The sequence below is a fragment of the Serinus canaria genome, chromosome 4, assembly GCF_022539315.1.
Source record: "Serinus canaria isolate serCan28SL12 chromosome 4, serCan2020, whole genome shotgun sequence".
Lineage (NCBI taxonomy): Eukaryota > Metazoa > Chordata > Aves > Passeriformes > Fringillidae > Serinus > Serinus canaria.
In genome coordinates this window covers 23214516-23231287 of record NC_066317.1, presented here as the reverse complement: position 1 = coordinate 23231287, position 16772 = coordinate 23214516, and the positions used below count along the sequence as shown (strand labels likewise).

At 40.0% G+C, this 16772-nt stretch overlaps 1 protein-coding gene across 2 annotated transcripts in view; it reads left to right on the top strand.

The window, feature by feature from the left end:
* Window positions 1–11193: 11193 nt before the first annotated feature.
* Window positions 11194–16772, top strand: part of MANBA (mannosidase beta) — a 45424-nt gene continuing 39845 nt past the window's right edge. Inside the window, exon 1 of one of the 2 annotated variants that reach the window (XM_030238742.2) lies at window positions 11194–11601. In XM_030238742.2, the coding sequence (XP_030094602.1) occupies window positions 11413–11601 (189 nt within the window). In that variant the 5' untranslated portion in view covers window positions 11194–11412. Of the gene's footprint in view, window positions 11602–11643; window positions 11893–16772 lie in introns of those variants that run through there. The other variant, XM_050973522.1, reaches the window with a different exon arrangement.

Here is a 16772-nt window from a genome sequence, read left to right as displayed (position 1 = left end):
TGGAAGAGGGGAGTCTTGTTTGGACCAGTACCTGATTCTTTTTGGCCTCTGTCACGTTCCCAAGGTAATAATTTTTTGTAATTAGCAAGTGTATACTTTGAGGAAAGAATGAGGATGGATTGTAGAAGTTCTGGAAGCATGAAGGCCCAAAGTGGGAAATGGGAGGTGTTTTATCTTTGAAGCAGATTCAGTCCTGTCTGGTGCAGGCTTCTTGTACAAAAGTTAAATTTGGGCTTTCTCTTCAAGCGGTGGGGGGGGGGCAAGGGGAGGAGCTGGTAGACAGGAGCTAAAAGAGACATGGTGAAGAAGAATTCTAAGACTTGCCAAAAAAAAAAAAAGCTTAATTGGTGATTACTTCAGTGAGTACCTACCAAAACCACAGTAGTCTAAAAACTACACAGTGGATCTTGGTTCCTTTGAAACATAGGGAGGGTGGAAATATTTTCATTTGAACTTAATGTAAAATGTGAAGGGTTTGGAAATGTGAATTCTCCTGTTCTGCTGTGGTAAAATACTTTTTTGTCACGATAAATGCTGTAATAGCTTCAGTGGGGTCAGCTTCATGCTAGAAAATTTGGATTAAACAAAATCTTTCTCTGTTTCAAAGACTTAAATATTTGAGAGCAAGTATAGAGAACAAAATGTCAAGCCAAGGCATATAACAGGGAAAGAAACTGTTCTTTGTGCAATAATTTTTTCAAGATTGCTTGCTGTGTTTAATTGGAGTTTGAATTTAACAACACAATTGCAATGTTTTTTTAAGTTTCACTTGGAAAAACCTTGAGTGGTTTTAAGCACAAAAAAGTTTTCAGGATGCAGGAAAAATCTGATCTGTAGCATTGGCTAGGGATTTTTCTGCTTTTTCTGTCTCCTGATGCACAGCGTCTGTATTTGTTACAAAATGAATATACACGTTTTTGCCTGCTTCAGTAAAAACATTCTATTCAGTTGTACTATGCCATAGTTCTATATGAAGATAACAGATGCTAACTTTTTCTGAAAAACCTGGCTTTAAGCAGACCTCAGCAACAAAAGCTTGTTGCTGTGGAGGCATGGAACTAAAGTCTGGCAAATGATTAAAAGACAACCAGTTAGTAGATGGATATGCAGATGTACAGTACCGGTCCTGTTAGACTGGATAGTTTTTTATGTGGAAGTTTGCATTAATCAGCAGCTAACATGAGGGCTTAAATACAGCCAGAACTGTTCTAAACTCCATTGTATTATTTTTTGCTGCCTCGCCCCCTCTTCAATTTTTCTCTCTAGTAATTTTATTTCAAACTCTTCGCTGCTTTAAAAAATAGTGTTTTTATCATCCGAAGGCATTATCATCTGAAGCAGATACCTCTGGTCCATCAAATATGGCTGTCTTCAGAAGTCTTCAGTCTGCATATCCTTAGTAAGACTTAGAGCATAGTTGGAATTCAGCTGAAGATTTCTTGCTGTGTTCTTAGCTGTCCAAAAAAAACGTAAAGGGTAGTTGGTTTTCCCTGATTTGTTTGTAGTTTTATACATGAAAATGAGACTGAGATAAAACCCTCTGTAGTTAAATAAATTAGTACTAGAAGAATGGAATGAGATACTGCATGATCAATAAAGTATCTTAAGGTATGAAGATTATTTTACTAGAACACAGACTATACTAATTTCTTCAAATGTGAAAAAGGGTATTGATAGTCATTGAATGGATGGTATTTTCCCCAGCACCTTCAATATAAATATAAAGTAGGTATAAATTGAAGAACAGTTGTATTCATATCAGGGTAGGCAATTGCATATTTTAAAAGGCAGATTGAATTGTGGCTAAAATACTTCACATACAAGGCTAAGTGCTTGTATTTTGGCAACAGTGCAGGACTAATGCAGAGAAAGCATGGGAACACAGGAAAAAAATCTGCATAAATACATGTCAAGGGGAGGTACAGAAGGTAAAGGTAAAAGCTGCCTGTATTACTGTGAAGTGAAAATGGGCCGCTGACGATTCATGCATTCTATTATAAAAGCAACTGGTTTCAAAATTATCTGGAATATGATAGTTGATAAATTATAATTTTAAGTGTCTGTTTTTGTCTGACAGAGAATAGTAATTCAGAATAACCCTTAACTGGAAAACCAGTTCAGAGTGCAGACAAGCTCTTGCACATGTGTGTAGTGTAGCCCAGTTTCTAAATAGGTGTTTGTGATGGTTTAGCTGATGCCTGTAAAGCAACTTTGCATTCTTGGTTAATGCAGCAGTAAATTTTGCAGTAACTTTGGTATGCAGTGCATTTAGCACTCAGTCTTCTGCAGGGATAGTTCAAAGTTGTCAGTGTCTTTTTTCTGTACTGCAGTGGTTGGTTTAATGTCAACCAGTTGTGTGGGAAGAGTTCAGTAGTTTCCAGATAAGCAGGAGTAAGGGCTGTAACTATTTCTAGAGCATCTGTGTGCCTTGGGTAGGTTAGAAGAGGTGACAGGCATAATCTTCACAGTGATAGGTGCCAGAAGTGAAACAGTGAATTTGATAGGACAGCTCTGTGTAAAATAATACTTAAAAATTTCTCTGGTAAACATCCTTGTTTGCCTAAAATAGCTTTTGTTTGTTTGGGGTATTTTTGCCTATGCATTAGGAGTATTGGTGAGACTTCAGTATCTTCTTTGAACAGTGAAGGATTTTAATTAATGATGGGAAAAAGCTTTATCAGGACACACAGTTGAACAGAAGTTATTGGTTTTCAACAGCTTTTAATACTGATCCTTGATCTCTGGGTTTGTTCCTGTGCTCTGGAAGAGCAGGCTCCTCTAGATGGCTTTGGCTGAGTCGTTCCCATTCAGGAACTTGAAGCAGAAATACTCAAGCTCTAAGTACTTAGGAGTTCTAGGTTCGGCAGATCAGGTAATTCTGGCTTTTGCCTAAACTTCATTAGTCTCCATATTAACTGTGCATTGTCCCATCACAGACTTTACCTGTGGAGTAAGAACAGTTGCTTAGAAGATGGTGATACAAGGTTATCCTCACAGGAGGAATGCTAGCTGTAGAGCTGGGCAGCTGGCTTTGCTCCAGCTGTTTTGGCAGACCAGCGTTGTGGAGACAGAATTTCAAAATGCCTTTAGTTTTATCAGGGATGGGAATTCTGACTCAAGTTTAGTCTCAGATGTGATCTCATGTTTTATTAGAGGGAATGCAAAAATAAAGCTGTTACTTGTGTTTTGAAGAGCTGCCTAAGAGGTGATGTTCTCTTAGAAAGCATTTGTAGACACTGAGTATGGTAGTTTCATGTGTGCTGAGGAGAAGAGAAGCTGTGCTTGTTTGTAAGTCAAGCCTGTTTTGTTTTTTTTCTCCTCTGGCCAGGTAAGCCTCAGCACTTCTTATCTTACAGCCTTTGATGCAAGTCAAAAATGAAACTGTTCAGTCATGAGTCATGCCGCGGGGGGGGGGGGGGGGGGGGGTGGTTCCTTTTGTGGGGTTATTGGAGTTTTCTAGAGAATGTTCTAGAACAGAGCTTTGTACTAAATGTGGAGCTCTAATCCTCTTGAGATCTAAAGGATGAACTGCAATTTGCATCCTTACATAGAGAACTTAATTTGAGTCTGTTATCCCTTCTTCCTGGCAAATTTATGAAGGTAAATAGTGAAGATCTGTCATAGCTCTGGGAAAGATCACTGTTCAGTGTGAAGCTGTTAATTCTTTGGGGAAGGATACTCTTGCTAAAAAAGGCTTTGCAGATTACTTGCTATAGTGTTAATCCTGCTCTGACAGTGAATGCTGAAAATTAATTCACAGATACCCCAGTAACTGAAGGATCTATTCAATATAACCATTTTTAAATTCTTTTTCCTATTGAAAGGTTTGGAATGCTTTTGTTGGACTAAGAGGTCCAGATCTCTTAATAAGCTTCTAGATTTTGTGTCTCTACTCAGAACAACATTGAGGAGAGGATCACTGTTAGTGACTGTAGGAGTTCTCAGGTAACAAACTTAGTGGAATATGGCAGTGATATTTTTCTAGAATGGATTAGTGCTGGCTGAAGAATTGAATTTAGTATTTGGGACTGGTGGTGTTCAATCTCTGTGTCTGCTAAAGTACTGCACCTCTCAAACATGTCTAGAGTCTGGTCTAAGCTCAGTAACAAGCTGTCAGAGCACAAGTGCAGATGATGAGTCTGACCATCATTAAGAGGTAGAACTTGTGTAAATGAATCGTGATCCCCTGGTTTTATTGGTTGGTTGTACTAACTGCTCTGTTTTTACAGTTTGAGTTGTATTTCATGAGGATATCTTATAAGTTCTTGTTTACAGCGTGGTTTATGTTTCCTGAGAATATGTTCAAAATTCACCGAAAGCAGCACTTTAAGGTATCCTCCCACAATCACAAACAATTGAATTAGGTAGGTAGATGGCTGCTACTTAACTTAGCTCTTTTTGTCCTCTCCTACTTCGTATGTGCTGCACTTCACACTCAGAATTGCCATTTTGTGCAAAGGATGTGAATTTTCATAGCCTTAACTATTTTTTATAAACTGAGACAGAAGTAAAAAAGCATTCTTTTTGGCTTAACTATAAATGATATTAGAAAAGCTTTGAAAAAATGCAGGTAACCCTGAATCATATTTTTGCACATTATATTCTTTCCAATACTGATAAGACTGACATACAAAAACATCCCAAATTTTCAGAGTGGAAACATGAAAAGACAGGTTTATGGAGAACCACTGAGCAGTTACCTTGAAATTTTTGGATGCAAAATTTAACTTGAAACAGCCTTCCCCCCCCACACTTTTTTTTTTTTTGTTTAACGTGACTGGTGTGGCATCTTTAAACATGCATTATGCTGTGCTTTATGAGAGGTGAGAGGGGAGAAAAAAAGGAAAGTGAGAAGTTGCCCTTTGCTGTTCAACTGAAGCTACATCTCTGGTTCCCAAGGCAGGATACGAGATCCAGAAATATGTTATAGTTGGCCAATCAGCCTTCCAAGACTAAGAAACTTCCTTAGGTTTTTGAGTTACATGAGTATAGGTAAAACAAAGGTCATATATGTATTAAGATGAGGAATCTAGAGTGCAGATATAAGAGACAGAGTGAAGGGTGAAAGCTCAATGTTGTAAGCCTCAGTGAGGTTTTAAAAAGAAGTTGCCATGAAGCATATGCTGACACATACATAATGAATAACTTAGGGTGTGGACAGAGGAGAGGGCAGCCAGCTGTACTTTGTGAGCCAGCTGCAGCAAACTGATAAGCTGCTCTCGGAGTTCTGCTAGGCGGAAGTGGCAGTAATAGTTGGTGGTTACAAGATTATGGGTCATTGCTGGGAAGCTGGAAGGGTAAACAGTGGATCAGCATGCTTGGTAATGAGAGAACACAACAAAAGAGGTCTTGAAAAGCCTCCAAGTTCAAGCTACCACCAAGATGTTCACTAAACAATGAGTGACTTTCTTATGTCAGCATTAAGCTGTCCACTGCTAACTCTGAGAGCAGGAGGTGGCAGGAGAAGCTTAGCTGCACCCTTCTGCTCTCCAAGTAAATCTTCATGTGTCTGACCAGGTATAGAGGACTCCAAAGGGATTATTGTGGAAAAATTGTTACTTGTCAACTTGCTAGGCATATTGAAGTACTTCATTCGACTGAATTTCCTAAAATATATTTTTAAAATAGTTTAAAGTATCTTTTTGGTGTGATTGAAATTCCTCAGGGCATTTCCAGGCCTTTAAAACTCTATTTCTCAATATGACCACTGCTGATAAACTGTACTGAAAATATGCTGAGAGAATCAACATAATAGAACTTTTACTGGCAGATAAGTACTCAAGATAATTTTGCATCTTGAACCTTCTAAGTGCTTAAAAACATTCTGGAGTCATGATAGCTTCCTGTGATGAAGAAACCTTTTCCTTAGAAAGCCGTACCTTTGGAAATGATTGTTTACTGAATGCTGTTTATTTTGCTAATATATAAAAAGTGCCAAAAACTTAGGTGGCTGTTCACTCTTCAATGCACTAATTAAAACTTTAAATGCCTTCAGAATATTGTGGCACTTCTGTGAAATGTTCTGTTGTCATCAATATGTATGCTGAGTGTTTAATACAAGGTTTAATTGAAGTTATATTGCATCTTTTGTCCTTTCATTAGATCTATACTAGTGCAGACTAGCTTGAAGATCGTTGCTCTTGCTGAAAAAAACCGGGAGGAGATTGATCCCAGGCAGTGATCTCTTGTGGTTTTTAGAACCTCTGTATGGGCTCTTACTGCCTTTGTGCTTTCCTCATGGTGAGAAGAGTTCTTCCATGGAACAGTGACATTTGTAGCAGCAATCAAAGGCATAGGGACTAATCTGAACACCAGATTATTTGGATTCACTGGGCTGAGAATTCTGCTGTAAACAAAATGTGTGTGAGTAGTATTTTAGCATGGCCACTCCTTGAAGGGGTCCTTCTCTCACCAAGGACTTCGCTGAAGAGACAAGGTTCTTTTCGCATCCCTAAGGCTCTTTTTAAAATGTTTCTAGCCATAAAACTACTGCCTGCCTTTCCTTCTTCCAGTACAAATATCAGAATGTTAAAATTCTGACTAGTATCAGAACAAGAGATCTAATCAGAGTGTGAGAGGATACAAGGAAATGGAATGAAGGTGTGTCAGGGAAGTTCAGGTTAGACATTAGGGAAAGATTCTTTACTGAGAGGGTGGTTGGTCACTGGAACAGGCTCCCCTGGGAAATGGTCACAGCATCAAACCTGACAGAGTTCAAAAAACATGTAGATGTTACTCTTAGTCATATGGTTTAGTTTTATTCACTCCTCCTAGGAGAAGTGAGTTGGACTTTTGATGATCCTTATGAGTCCTTTCCAATTTGAGATATTCTCTGATCCTTCCAGTACTCTTTATATACTGCAGTAGTCTTTTCCTTTTTGTTGCCATGAGAATCAAGCACATAATGCTTTTTTTTTAACAGATGGGTGTATATATAAAGTTGTATTTTTAGTGCTGTTTATGTATGAAGTAATTTGGAAAAAAAAATAGTGCCCATATTAAAGTAGGCCTCTTTCATGAATGTGCAAGAGTCAGTTTCTGTAGATGTTACTCTTGAGACATTTGTACCAGCATTGTGCAGCAAGTGATAGGGCTTGTAGCTTCCTGAACTGCAGGAGGATGAAGCTTTGTTACATACAAGGGTTTTCACTGGAATAATTCAGACAAGTGGATATTTTTGCCTGTGTAGCCATGCTCTTGGCTTATGCTGTTGTCTAAGTAGGGCTTGAGTTGATTCAGTGAGAACTTGGTTGATTAAGAAATCTGCAAATTCTTACAGGTGATGAAATAATCATTAATCTTTCAAGAGGAAAAAAATAGTGTCTCTTAAGTACCCAGACTATTAAGTAAAGTTATTTTGAATATTCTCTGGTGCTTGCATTAGAGTCATTTTGGTAGAAATAAAGGGACAGAATTTGTCCTAGGGCTGAAGCCAGGAGCATTAGCCACACTGAAGGTCTGAGAAACAGAGGTCCTGACCTGCCCCAATGGTTTGTTTGGAGTCACTTAAGTAAGAAAAAAGAAATGAAGCTCCCAGCTATTTCAGCAACTCCAAATCCATTTACATTTACTCATCCAATTTATCAGCTACAAACCTTTGTTGACATTCTCTTAATATTCACCTGCACAGAAAACATTAATTAAAACAGTAGTGTGCTTCATATGTAGTGTGATCTATCTGGTACATTGGTAAAGTGCCACTCACACAGGCTCAGTGAAGCCTCTCAAATTTCCATCATGGAGGAGAGTTTGCCACAGATCCCCACATGTTGAGGGATTAATTTTGGGCATTCAGGGACTGTTGTACATTGTACTGTGGTCACAGAAGACTGTCTAGCCTCTAAGCCTCTAAGAAAGGTTAAGCAACCTGTTTCATAATGTCTGCATTTGTGCTATTTATTTTCTGTAAGTGCCAGAGAATCTATATGTTTTATGTAAGTTTTAATGAGAATTGGACAGCACTGTACAAGACACTGATTTTGCTGCTTATGAAACAAAGGGTAAATTGCAATGATCAGAGTTGCATAATTTTATAAATAGACTAGGATTGATTCAAAATTGTTTCTAAAATGAAGAGAATAAAAGCTGTGGGAATTCCACCTTCTAAATAACATGACTTTAGAAATCTGGCCATGCTGGCTTTGAAGATCCTTAGGTTTTTTTGTGCCTGTTCTATGGAAGTTGGTGACCTGCCACCTAAATCTTTGGTTTAAGTGCACCTCAAAGCAAGATGTTATGTAGAGATACAGGCTTTTGTCCCAGCATGCCTGATGAAGTTAAAGGTAATACTGAAGGCATCACCTGTCTTTCTTCTTCTGAAATTTTAAAGTTATTATTACGTATTTTTTGCTTTTCCCCTTCCATTACATCATTTGCCTGGAGCAGTAGCTTCCCTTCTACATACTTATTTTTAATTACTCGTGATTGTTAGTGTTGGGTAATTTTGTTTGCTAAGGAAATCTCCTTGTAGTGGCCTACAGACTGTGCCATAACTATGAAAGAAACTCCATCCTACCATTTAGATTGTCACTTTGTATTTTGCTCATGATAACCTACTACAACATTCTCTTCTACTGATGTATTAAAAGTATCCTCATCTAAAAGCAATTTTAATTTATTTCCTCATTTTATTTTTGACATCCTTTTGAACGGAGTTCAAGATAAGTACAAAATAATGTCCTTTAGAAATCCATAGCTGAAGAGCTCCCTGCATCATATTGTCTTTACTCCAGTGCAGAGGGTAACTGTTCTTTCTGCACAGTAGTTGTGTTCTGCAGATGCAGTCAGAAAACAGAGGTCTGGTGTTATGTTGAGGAACTGTGGGGCTTTCTTACGGATATTCTGTGCTGCCTGAAGGTATTTACACTCATACAAACATGCATACAGTGATATTGCTGCAACTGTAGGAAATTCCCTAAGGTAGATGATCCTTTAGTTGCTTTGCATCTTTGACAAATGGTCTGTGGTGGTGGTATCCGCAGCAGCACACAGTTACCAAAAGAGAGCATGCCCTGATACAGACTGCTGTGAGCACAAGTCCTGTTTGGCTTCAGAGGTGTCTACCTTCACCAGAAGAATGGTACAGGGTGGACAGGTGGGGGCAGTAATATCTTGAAGTACTGCATCCAAACCTGTGAGAACCTTTTTGTTTAAGACCTTTACATGAGCTCATTGAACATGAATTTGAAAGAGAAAATAGCAGCAGCCTGTTGTAATGATAGAGATTGCATAGCATTTGGAAACAAAGGACTTCTGGATTAACATGGCAGAATTTGGGCAGCTACAGTGGGACTACTCTGAATTTATTCTAATAGAGTCAAAAGGCATGGTTTTGCTGTTATCTTTTTGACTTAGTTCACAAAGAATATCTGCTTGCAGTATTGTAACATAAGAATTGTAATAACCTCCTAAATTTGTGGTATTTCAGAAAGAGGGTTAATATCGTACACATTAAAAAAAAATACTTGGTTTATCTTGTTTTGTGTCTTAAGATTTTAAAAGATTAAACCACAGCCTTTAAAATTCATATCTTGAAACAGCAGAAATGTCATTTGTTTAAAAATACCTCAAACAAACAAAAAACAAACCCTAAAACTAGGACATGAAAATGAGACATGATTTAACTTAATTATAAACCTTGAACAAGGAAACAGCATGTTCTCAGAATACTTAATTACAACATTGTTTTTAGGTTGAGGTTTTTTGGTGTGTGTGTTGCTCCAGTCAGTCTTAAGCAGAAAGAATAAAAGGCAAAGCACGGAAGTACAGTAAACATCTTGAAATGCAGTTTCCTTCTTACTGGGAACCTATCATGTGACTTGCTGGAAAAGATTTACTTAAAAAAAAAAAAAAAAGGCAGTTTCTTTTTTGACAGCTGTAAATCTGCTTCTTGAGAAATAATATCCTGTAATATCTCTCCAGCAGCACTATAAGGTTTAAATGGTTTGTGTTGTATCAGTGAATTTAAGGAAAGAACACTGAAATGTTTGATTGCCCTGAAAACATTCCTCATTGACAGATGAGGACAAAAACAGAGTAAGGCTTTTTACTATTAATGTAGAATTATTTTATAGTCTGGACTCTTAAAAGTGAGAAGATGCTAATTTTCACTGAATTCTACAGCATGCAAAGCCAGTTGGGGTAACTCAATCTAGGATGATAGCCTTTTTTGGCAATCACACTAAAAGACAGCTGGGAGTTGAACTGAAATGGGACCAGCATTTCAGTTAGTAGATTGAATGTGGCTTACTCTGTCTTAAAATTACAAACACAGTAACTCTTCTAACAGCTAAGTTTCTATATGGCCTTCTGCTGCCTAAAAGTGTGGGTCCCAGATACCCCTGTTTGAAGAGAAAAAAGGATCAGCTACTGTCTTTCTCTTTAAGTCAGTATTTCTCAGAACTGCACCCCCTCTTGCGCTTTCACAGGTGAAAAAAATTACCTGTGGCTGGATTGTGTACTTTTTATTGAAGGTGAATGGAAGGACTGACATTTTCATATTGCATTGAAACAAAGGGTTGTAAGCTCGAAAGGATTTGCATCAAAAATATGTTGACCATGTTCAGTCGTGCCTTAAAAACAAATTTTAGGGTGGATTCCTACAGTATACTGCAATAGGTGTACCCCCTGGTGCAGTGGGAACAGAGCATGAGGCACTATGGGTGTTACACCTGGAAAGCAGCTAAGGCCTTCCACGGAGCTATTTGAAAACTTGTTAATTCCTGCTTTTCGGCTGTGAATAAAGGGAATTAACCTAGCAAGGGCACACAGGAAAGCTACAGCGTGATTTGAAAACCATACTTCCAGTATGTTCTTTCCGAGAAGATGATGCTTCTGTACTTTTGTAGAAGAACTTATTTTTATACACAAAATCCACAGCACTGCTTTATGAGGAAACCACAGTACTTTGGGAGTACTTTGACGTTTGCTACAGTTTTATACGCCTCTGTAATTTTATGGAAAAATGGATGTGGAAGTCTGAGGCCATATAAAAGCCTCTCGACTCGACGGAGCCAATAGTGAGAGAACCCACTGCGGTGTTGCCACAGCTCCTCCTCACCCCTTTCCACCTCCCTGCTGTTTTCTAGAGCTCCGAATGCATTTGCTGCATCTGAGAGATTCGTAACCGTATTCGAGACCCTCTTATCGCTGTTCCGCCGTGCCTCTTGGGGGAAAAGAGAAACCCAACCCGCCGGTGTGCCGGGGCAGGGCTGCGCGCTGGCAGCCGCACCAGCCGGTTCGGGAGCGCGGCTCGGCCGTTGCCCCGCGCGCTCCGCGGCCGCGCTCATCCCGAGGCCCGCAGGCCCCGCGCGCAGCCGCGCTGCACCGCCCTCAGCAACGCCGCCGTCCTCTCTCCCTCCCTTCCTTCCTTGGAAGCGCCGCCCCAGCTCGCTGCTCCGGGCGGCTGTCGTCATGGGTCCCGCCGCGCTGCTGCTGCTGCTGCCGGTGCTGCTGTTGCCGCTGGCGGTGGCCGCGGGCGGCCCCGAGGTGCACAGCCTGCGGGGAAGCTGGCGGCTCTGCAGCGGGAACGGCTCGGTGTCGCTCCGAGCGGAGGTGCCGGGCTGCGTTCACACCGCGCTGCTCTGCCAGGGCCTCATCCAGGTACTGTATCCCGAGAGCCGGGCCCTGGAGCAGCCCTTCCCGCCGTGGGCGGCCCGCCTGGGAGGGGAGAACCCAGCCCTCCAAAACACAGCTCCGTCCCGGCGGCTGCCCGGCCCCTGCAGGCTTGGTTGGCATCGGCGGGGCAGCAGCCGGGCTTCGTTTGGTGGCTGCAGTGTCCTCAGTCCCGCATAAGGCCGAGGATACAAATGGAAGCTTTGCAGTATGTGGGATTGTGGTTTTGACACGCAGCCATGGTGCTGGCACCAGATACCTGCAATGCCCTCGCAGCGTGTAAGTCATGTTCACCTATAGTGGTACCTGAAAAGAATGGAAAGTTAAACCCACACTCCTTTGACTCATTGATGCAGTAAATTTAGGGAATTCAGGCCATTAAAAAGCCCTTGTAAAACTTGCAGGGACTATCAGAACAGTGGAGGTCATATACACCCATTCTGCCTAAGGGAAGTATAGTCTGAAACAAATTAAATTAAAGGACTAGCTCCTGTCTTAACACTTTGAAGAACATTTTCTTCAAAGCAACCACAGCGACATTTCAGCAACCACTTTCTTGGAAAAATATTCAAAACTGCAGTTGCAGATTGGTACCAAAGTAATCTGATACTAGCATAAGGTGCCTGTGACTCAGACCTGACAAGAAACGTGGCACTAACTGGATCATTGTTGAAATAAGATGCCTTTTTAAAAGGAAACAAGGAAAATGAAACGTATACCTGGAACAAAGAAATAAAACACAGTGAAGTTAACAAAGTCATTTATAAAGGTGATAAATGCAGTTCTGTGCTGGAAAATGTACTGTTGTATGGTGTGAGTATATCATATTACCCCTCCTTTATTGTGGGCCTAATGGTGCTGTTCTTGTGCATCATTTATTTAAAAAACACATTCTGGATGTATGCATTTTGTATTTTTATTTCTCAGGTTTTATTCTTCAGCTTATTGTACTCTGATTAAAGTTAGAGAAGTAAAAGGAGAAAGTGACACCATTTGGGCAGGATAATTTTAGCATTTTCTGTGTTGGCACAGGTTGGGAATCCCAGCACTAATAATAGATTCCAAAGAGTGTCACTGCCAGATACAGAGCATCAACACTAGAAAAAGAACTGTGCTATGAAGGGATAGGCAGAGCTATGATGATCTGTTGTTTTAACATCTGTGTGCTAAGTGATGTGACATCTTGGACATTGAGAATTAAAGTTTCAGAAAGGCTCTTCTGTAGTTGTCAAACGTGCAGGGGGCAAGAAGACTGTGTGGAAGATCGGTGAAAGGAACTATGCTGGTTTCTCTGAAGCAGAAGTGCTCGAGGTGAACTGGACGTCTGGGGTGTTTGGTTGTGCTGGGAGGTGTTGCTGTAAGAAGTGTCAATAATCATCAGGAGAAACTGACCAATGCACTGACTCAGGCACACAAGACAGTGATGTAATGGAAGACTCACATTTAACTACTCACACTAAGTACACTTACAAAGTGAGAAGATGTGATTGCTAATTTAGATGCATTGCTGCAAACTGACCTGTAATTTAGCAGTATATTTGGAAATGAGGCTCGTGAACTCTCCTGTGCCTGGGCAGAATCCCAAGCCTGCACAGAGGCATGAGAGCTTCCTCAGCCAGCTGGGCAGCAGTGGGTGCCTGGCTAATTAAATCGATGATGGTTGGTTGTGGTCACTTAGAACATGTTTACTTGAGTACAAGTAAGAACTTGCTCCAAACACGTGCTGGTACAGCTGGTGGACTGGAAGCTGTTGCCAAGTTGGTGATGTTGCTGTTGAAGTGCTGAGTTAACCAAAATGGTTCACTAGTGTGGTTGCTTGATCTCTGGACTGGACCCAGTTGGTGTCTGGCTAGTTCCAAGCTCAGAATGAGCTAACCTGTTTCTATGTATAGGTGTGTACAGGTAACTCAAGGCCAGCTTAAATCCATTCTTAGTTTAGCAAAGCTTAGCTTACAGAAAGAAGCATTCATGCAAATTTGCACTTGGATAACTAAATTGTTTTAAAATCACATTTTTGTTTAAAAGATAGAATGCAGACTGATGCTCCCCAAAACAGGGGAGCAACCTTAGCAGATTTGAAATCTATTTCAGATAGTGTTAAATGCTTTGCATTCTACAAAGCAGCAAACTTGGGTTGTTTGACTCTTGGAGGGAGATAGTGACATCATTGATTATTGCAGTGTGAGACTTTGTACTCCAGAGGGGGGCTAAGCTGTTCGTCCTGAGGTTTCTTCACTGCAGTGAATGTGATCCAAGGTTTTTAAGTGCAGCTGCCTAAAATCATGTTTCTATATTCTTATTTATACAAGAGCATGCACACTGCCCTAATTGTAGAGGCATAGAGCACTGCTTGCTCCACTTTTTCAGTGTTCATTATCTCTGGAAATCAGCCCTTTTTGGTGTTGTGTCAAGTATAGAAGCAGGAGATTTATTATAGATGCCTAAATATAAGTTTTGGTCTTAGTTATTTTTTTCATTTGCTCCTTTTGCTCCTTGCAATGGAACATAGGATCTTTATTCATCTTAATGAAGATGTCACTAGATCAGTAACCCAGCCTGTAATCAAAAGTGGAGATTGATCTGAAAAGCTGTACTAGGAAATAGGAGAACAAAGCTAGTGGTAACAAAATCATTCTGGATAGCAGGACCCCTTTGTTCAGTGACCTGGTGAAATATATATGCTGTGTTTCTGTGTGATTTGCAAGTGGCAAATCTCACTGCATCCTTTGCTTTTGTACTTGTGAGATTTTCAGTGGGTTAGCACCTGGAACAGAAATTTAAAGCAGAATTTGGAAGGGCCTACTCCAGCAGTGTAGCTTAGTGGGCATCTCACAATGAGGGGAAGGAGGGCAGCTGATGAATAAGCTGATGAATATTAAGCCTTCAGAACGTGGCTTAGATTGCAAGACTAGGCTGCAAGCATTTTATTTATCATTGTCTGGTTCATTTCAAATTTAGGTCGACACACAAACTGTTTTTGCACAGGGATGCTCCAGCTGATTGCGTGTCTTTAGTCTTACTTTAATCTGCTGTGCAAGCCATACACTTGAATTGAAAAACATCTCTCTTGATGCTGAGGGTTCATTACTCATCTCTCTGGATCCTCTTAGCATTTGTTCTAGAGATATCTTTATTCTGGCTCATAAAATATACATTGGACAAACACGTCTTTCTGAATGCACCAAATGCACATGTCTCAAAAAATGCTCTTGGGGATGACTGTTGAGTTCCCTACCAAAGTATTATTTTCTTTCACATACAATCAATGTTGTTCAAATGCTGGATTAACTATGATAAAAGCTCTAGGGCCAGGAGATTGCATCAGAGTGTGTGTTTGGCTTGATTTAATAGCATTTCATTAAGACACTGTAGCTGTTACTACTATTTACATGTAAAATTGAAAAAACATATGAGAAATACACATAGAGAAGGGTAATAGTCACTTCCATAAAGTTAGAGCAAAGCTTTGTTTTGAATGCAGACATTTTACAAACTTGCAGTGAATCTTTTACTTACCCTACAGCTCTGGGAAAAGATTTGCCAAAACCGTTTTGTCTGGAAGTTTTGTTTTTGACCACTGTCAGTGTAGTATTTTCTTTCAGGCACTGTGCTGGTAAGCCATGTGTACCCACAGGTAACTTGCTTAGTTACCTGTGGGTACACATGTACCCACAGGTACAAGTCTGTGGGCTGGAAATAGGCATCATCTACCACATACTGTCCAGATTCTGCACGATGCCATTTCTTGCTGGCAGGTGACTGCTGTACATTTCGAGTTCTGAGGAATATGGCTGGATTTTCTCATATGACAGCCATTTGCATTTATATGTAAGGCTGTTCTGTCTTAGTTGTCACTTAGACTTGTATGGAGTATTATGAGAGGTCTGCAAGTGTGATGCTGCTATAGGGGCTGGGTAATGCTGCTTGTTCTGGCCTGTTAGACAAGGACATGCATTTGACAGAGAAGCTAACAGTGCTCTTGGTCATACTTGGATATCAAAATTTATTAGAAGAGACAGAAGTTTATGTACTGATAGCTGATAGCTCTGCATTTCTGGAAAGTGGTGTGGTTTTCTGTAGCTTGTTCTGCATTTGTATAATATATGGTGTTGTTTATTTTCTGACACTTCATCACAACTTAGATTTTTTTGGAACAAGCCAGATAGTTATTCCATTTGATATCCTGTGGTTCTGTTCAGGTTAGGTGGCATTCATTTTTGGAATAGTTGATTATTACTTTCCACTGAAATACAGGTGCCCTGCTGAATTGTGAGAACACGTGCAAACATTCAAAACCCTTAGTAAAACTTAGCATAAATATTAAAGGACACTTTATTTTTTCTTTCAAAAGCTTGCGATGTCAAAAGAGGTAAGATTTATAGTGGTCTGTTAAATACATCCAAGTATTCAAGTAATTAAGCAGTGGGTATTACTGTGTTAACTCTTAGTCATATTTGGCCTAGTGTTCTGTTGTGACACATCTTGAACATTGACAGTGACATTCAGTTTACTGCTTTCTGAGAGCAGCTACTGAAATTCAGTTACTTTAGGAAGAACTTCCAAAACTCACGCTCCGAGGATATGATCTGTTCATCTCTGCTGTTAGTTCAGCCTGACTTCGAGCTGTAAAAATTATATAAATGTCCTGACTGCTATCACTTGTGATGTCATACACATGGGTATAGATAAGTATATATTAACTACTTAGTTTTCATCTGAAGTTGTCCAGAGCAGAATCATGAAACTGTAAATCATGAAACATAGCTTGCAAATTTTATTCTGGTGATCTGTTACACCATCAGAATTTTTTTACAGTGTACATGATAAAATATCAGCAGAGTTAATTTCTAAGAGAAGAGCATGTAAGGTGACTTCAAATTAGACTATAACAAAAGCAGGGTAAGGCAAAGGAATCTGTTTTTTGTGTTTTTGTTTTTTTTTTTTTTTTTTCTCTTTATTAACTTTCATTTTATTTCATGCAGATCTTCCACCTGGGTACAGCTGACTCTGTTGTCATTCAGGTGTTTGTGCCTTGCCCCTCAGAACTCCTGGGTCCTGGGTGACCAGGAAGTGTCCTGTCTTTGGGCCAGGGTATGCCCACTTACTTGCTCCCTTGAGCTTGGAGCCTCACTTCTCATATTTTCATATCTCATCCACTT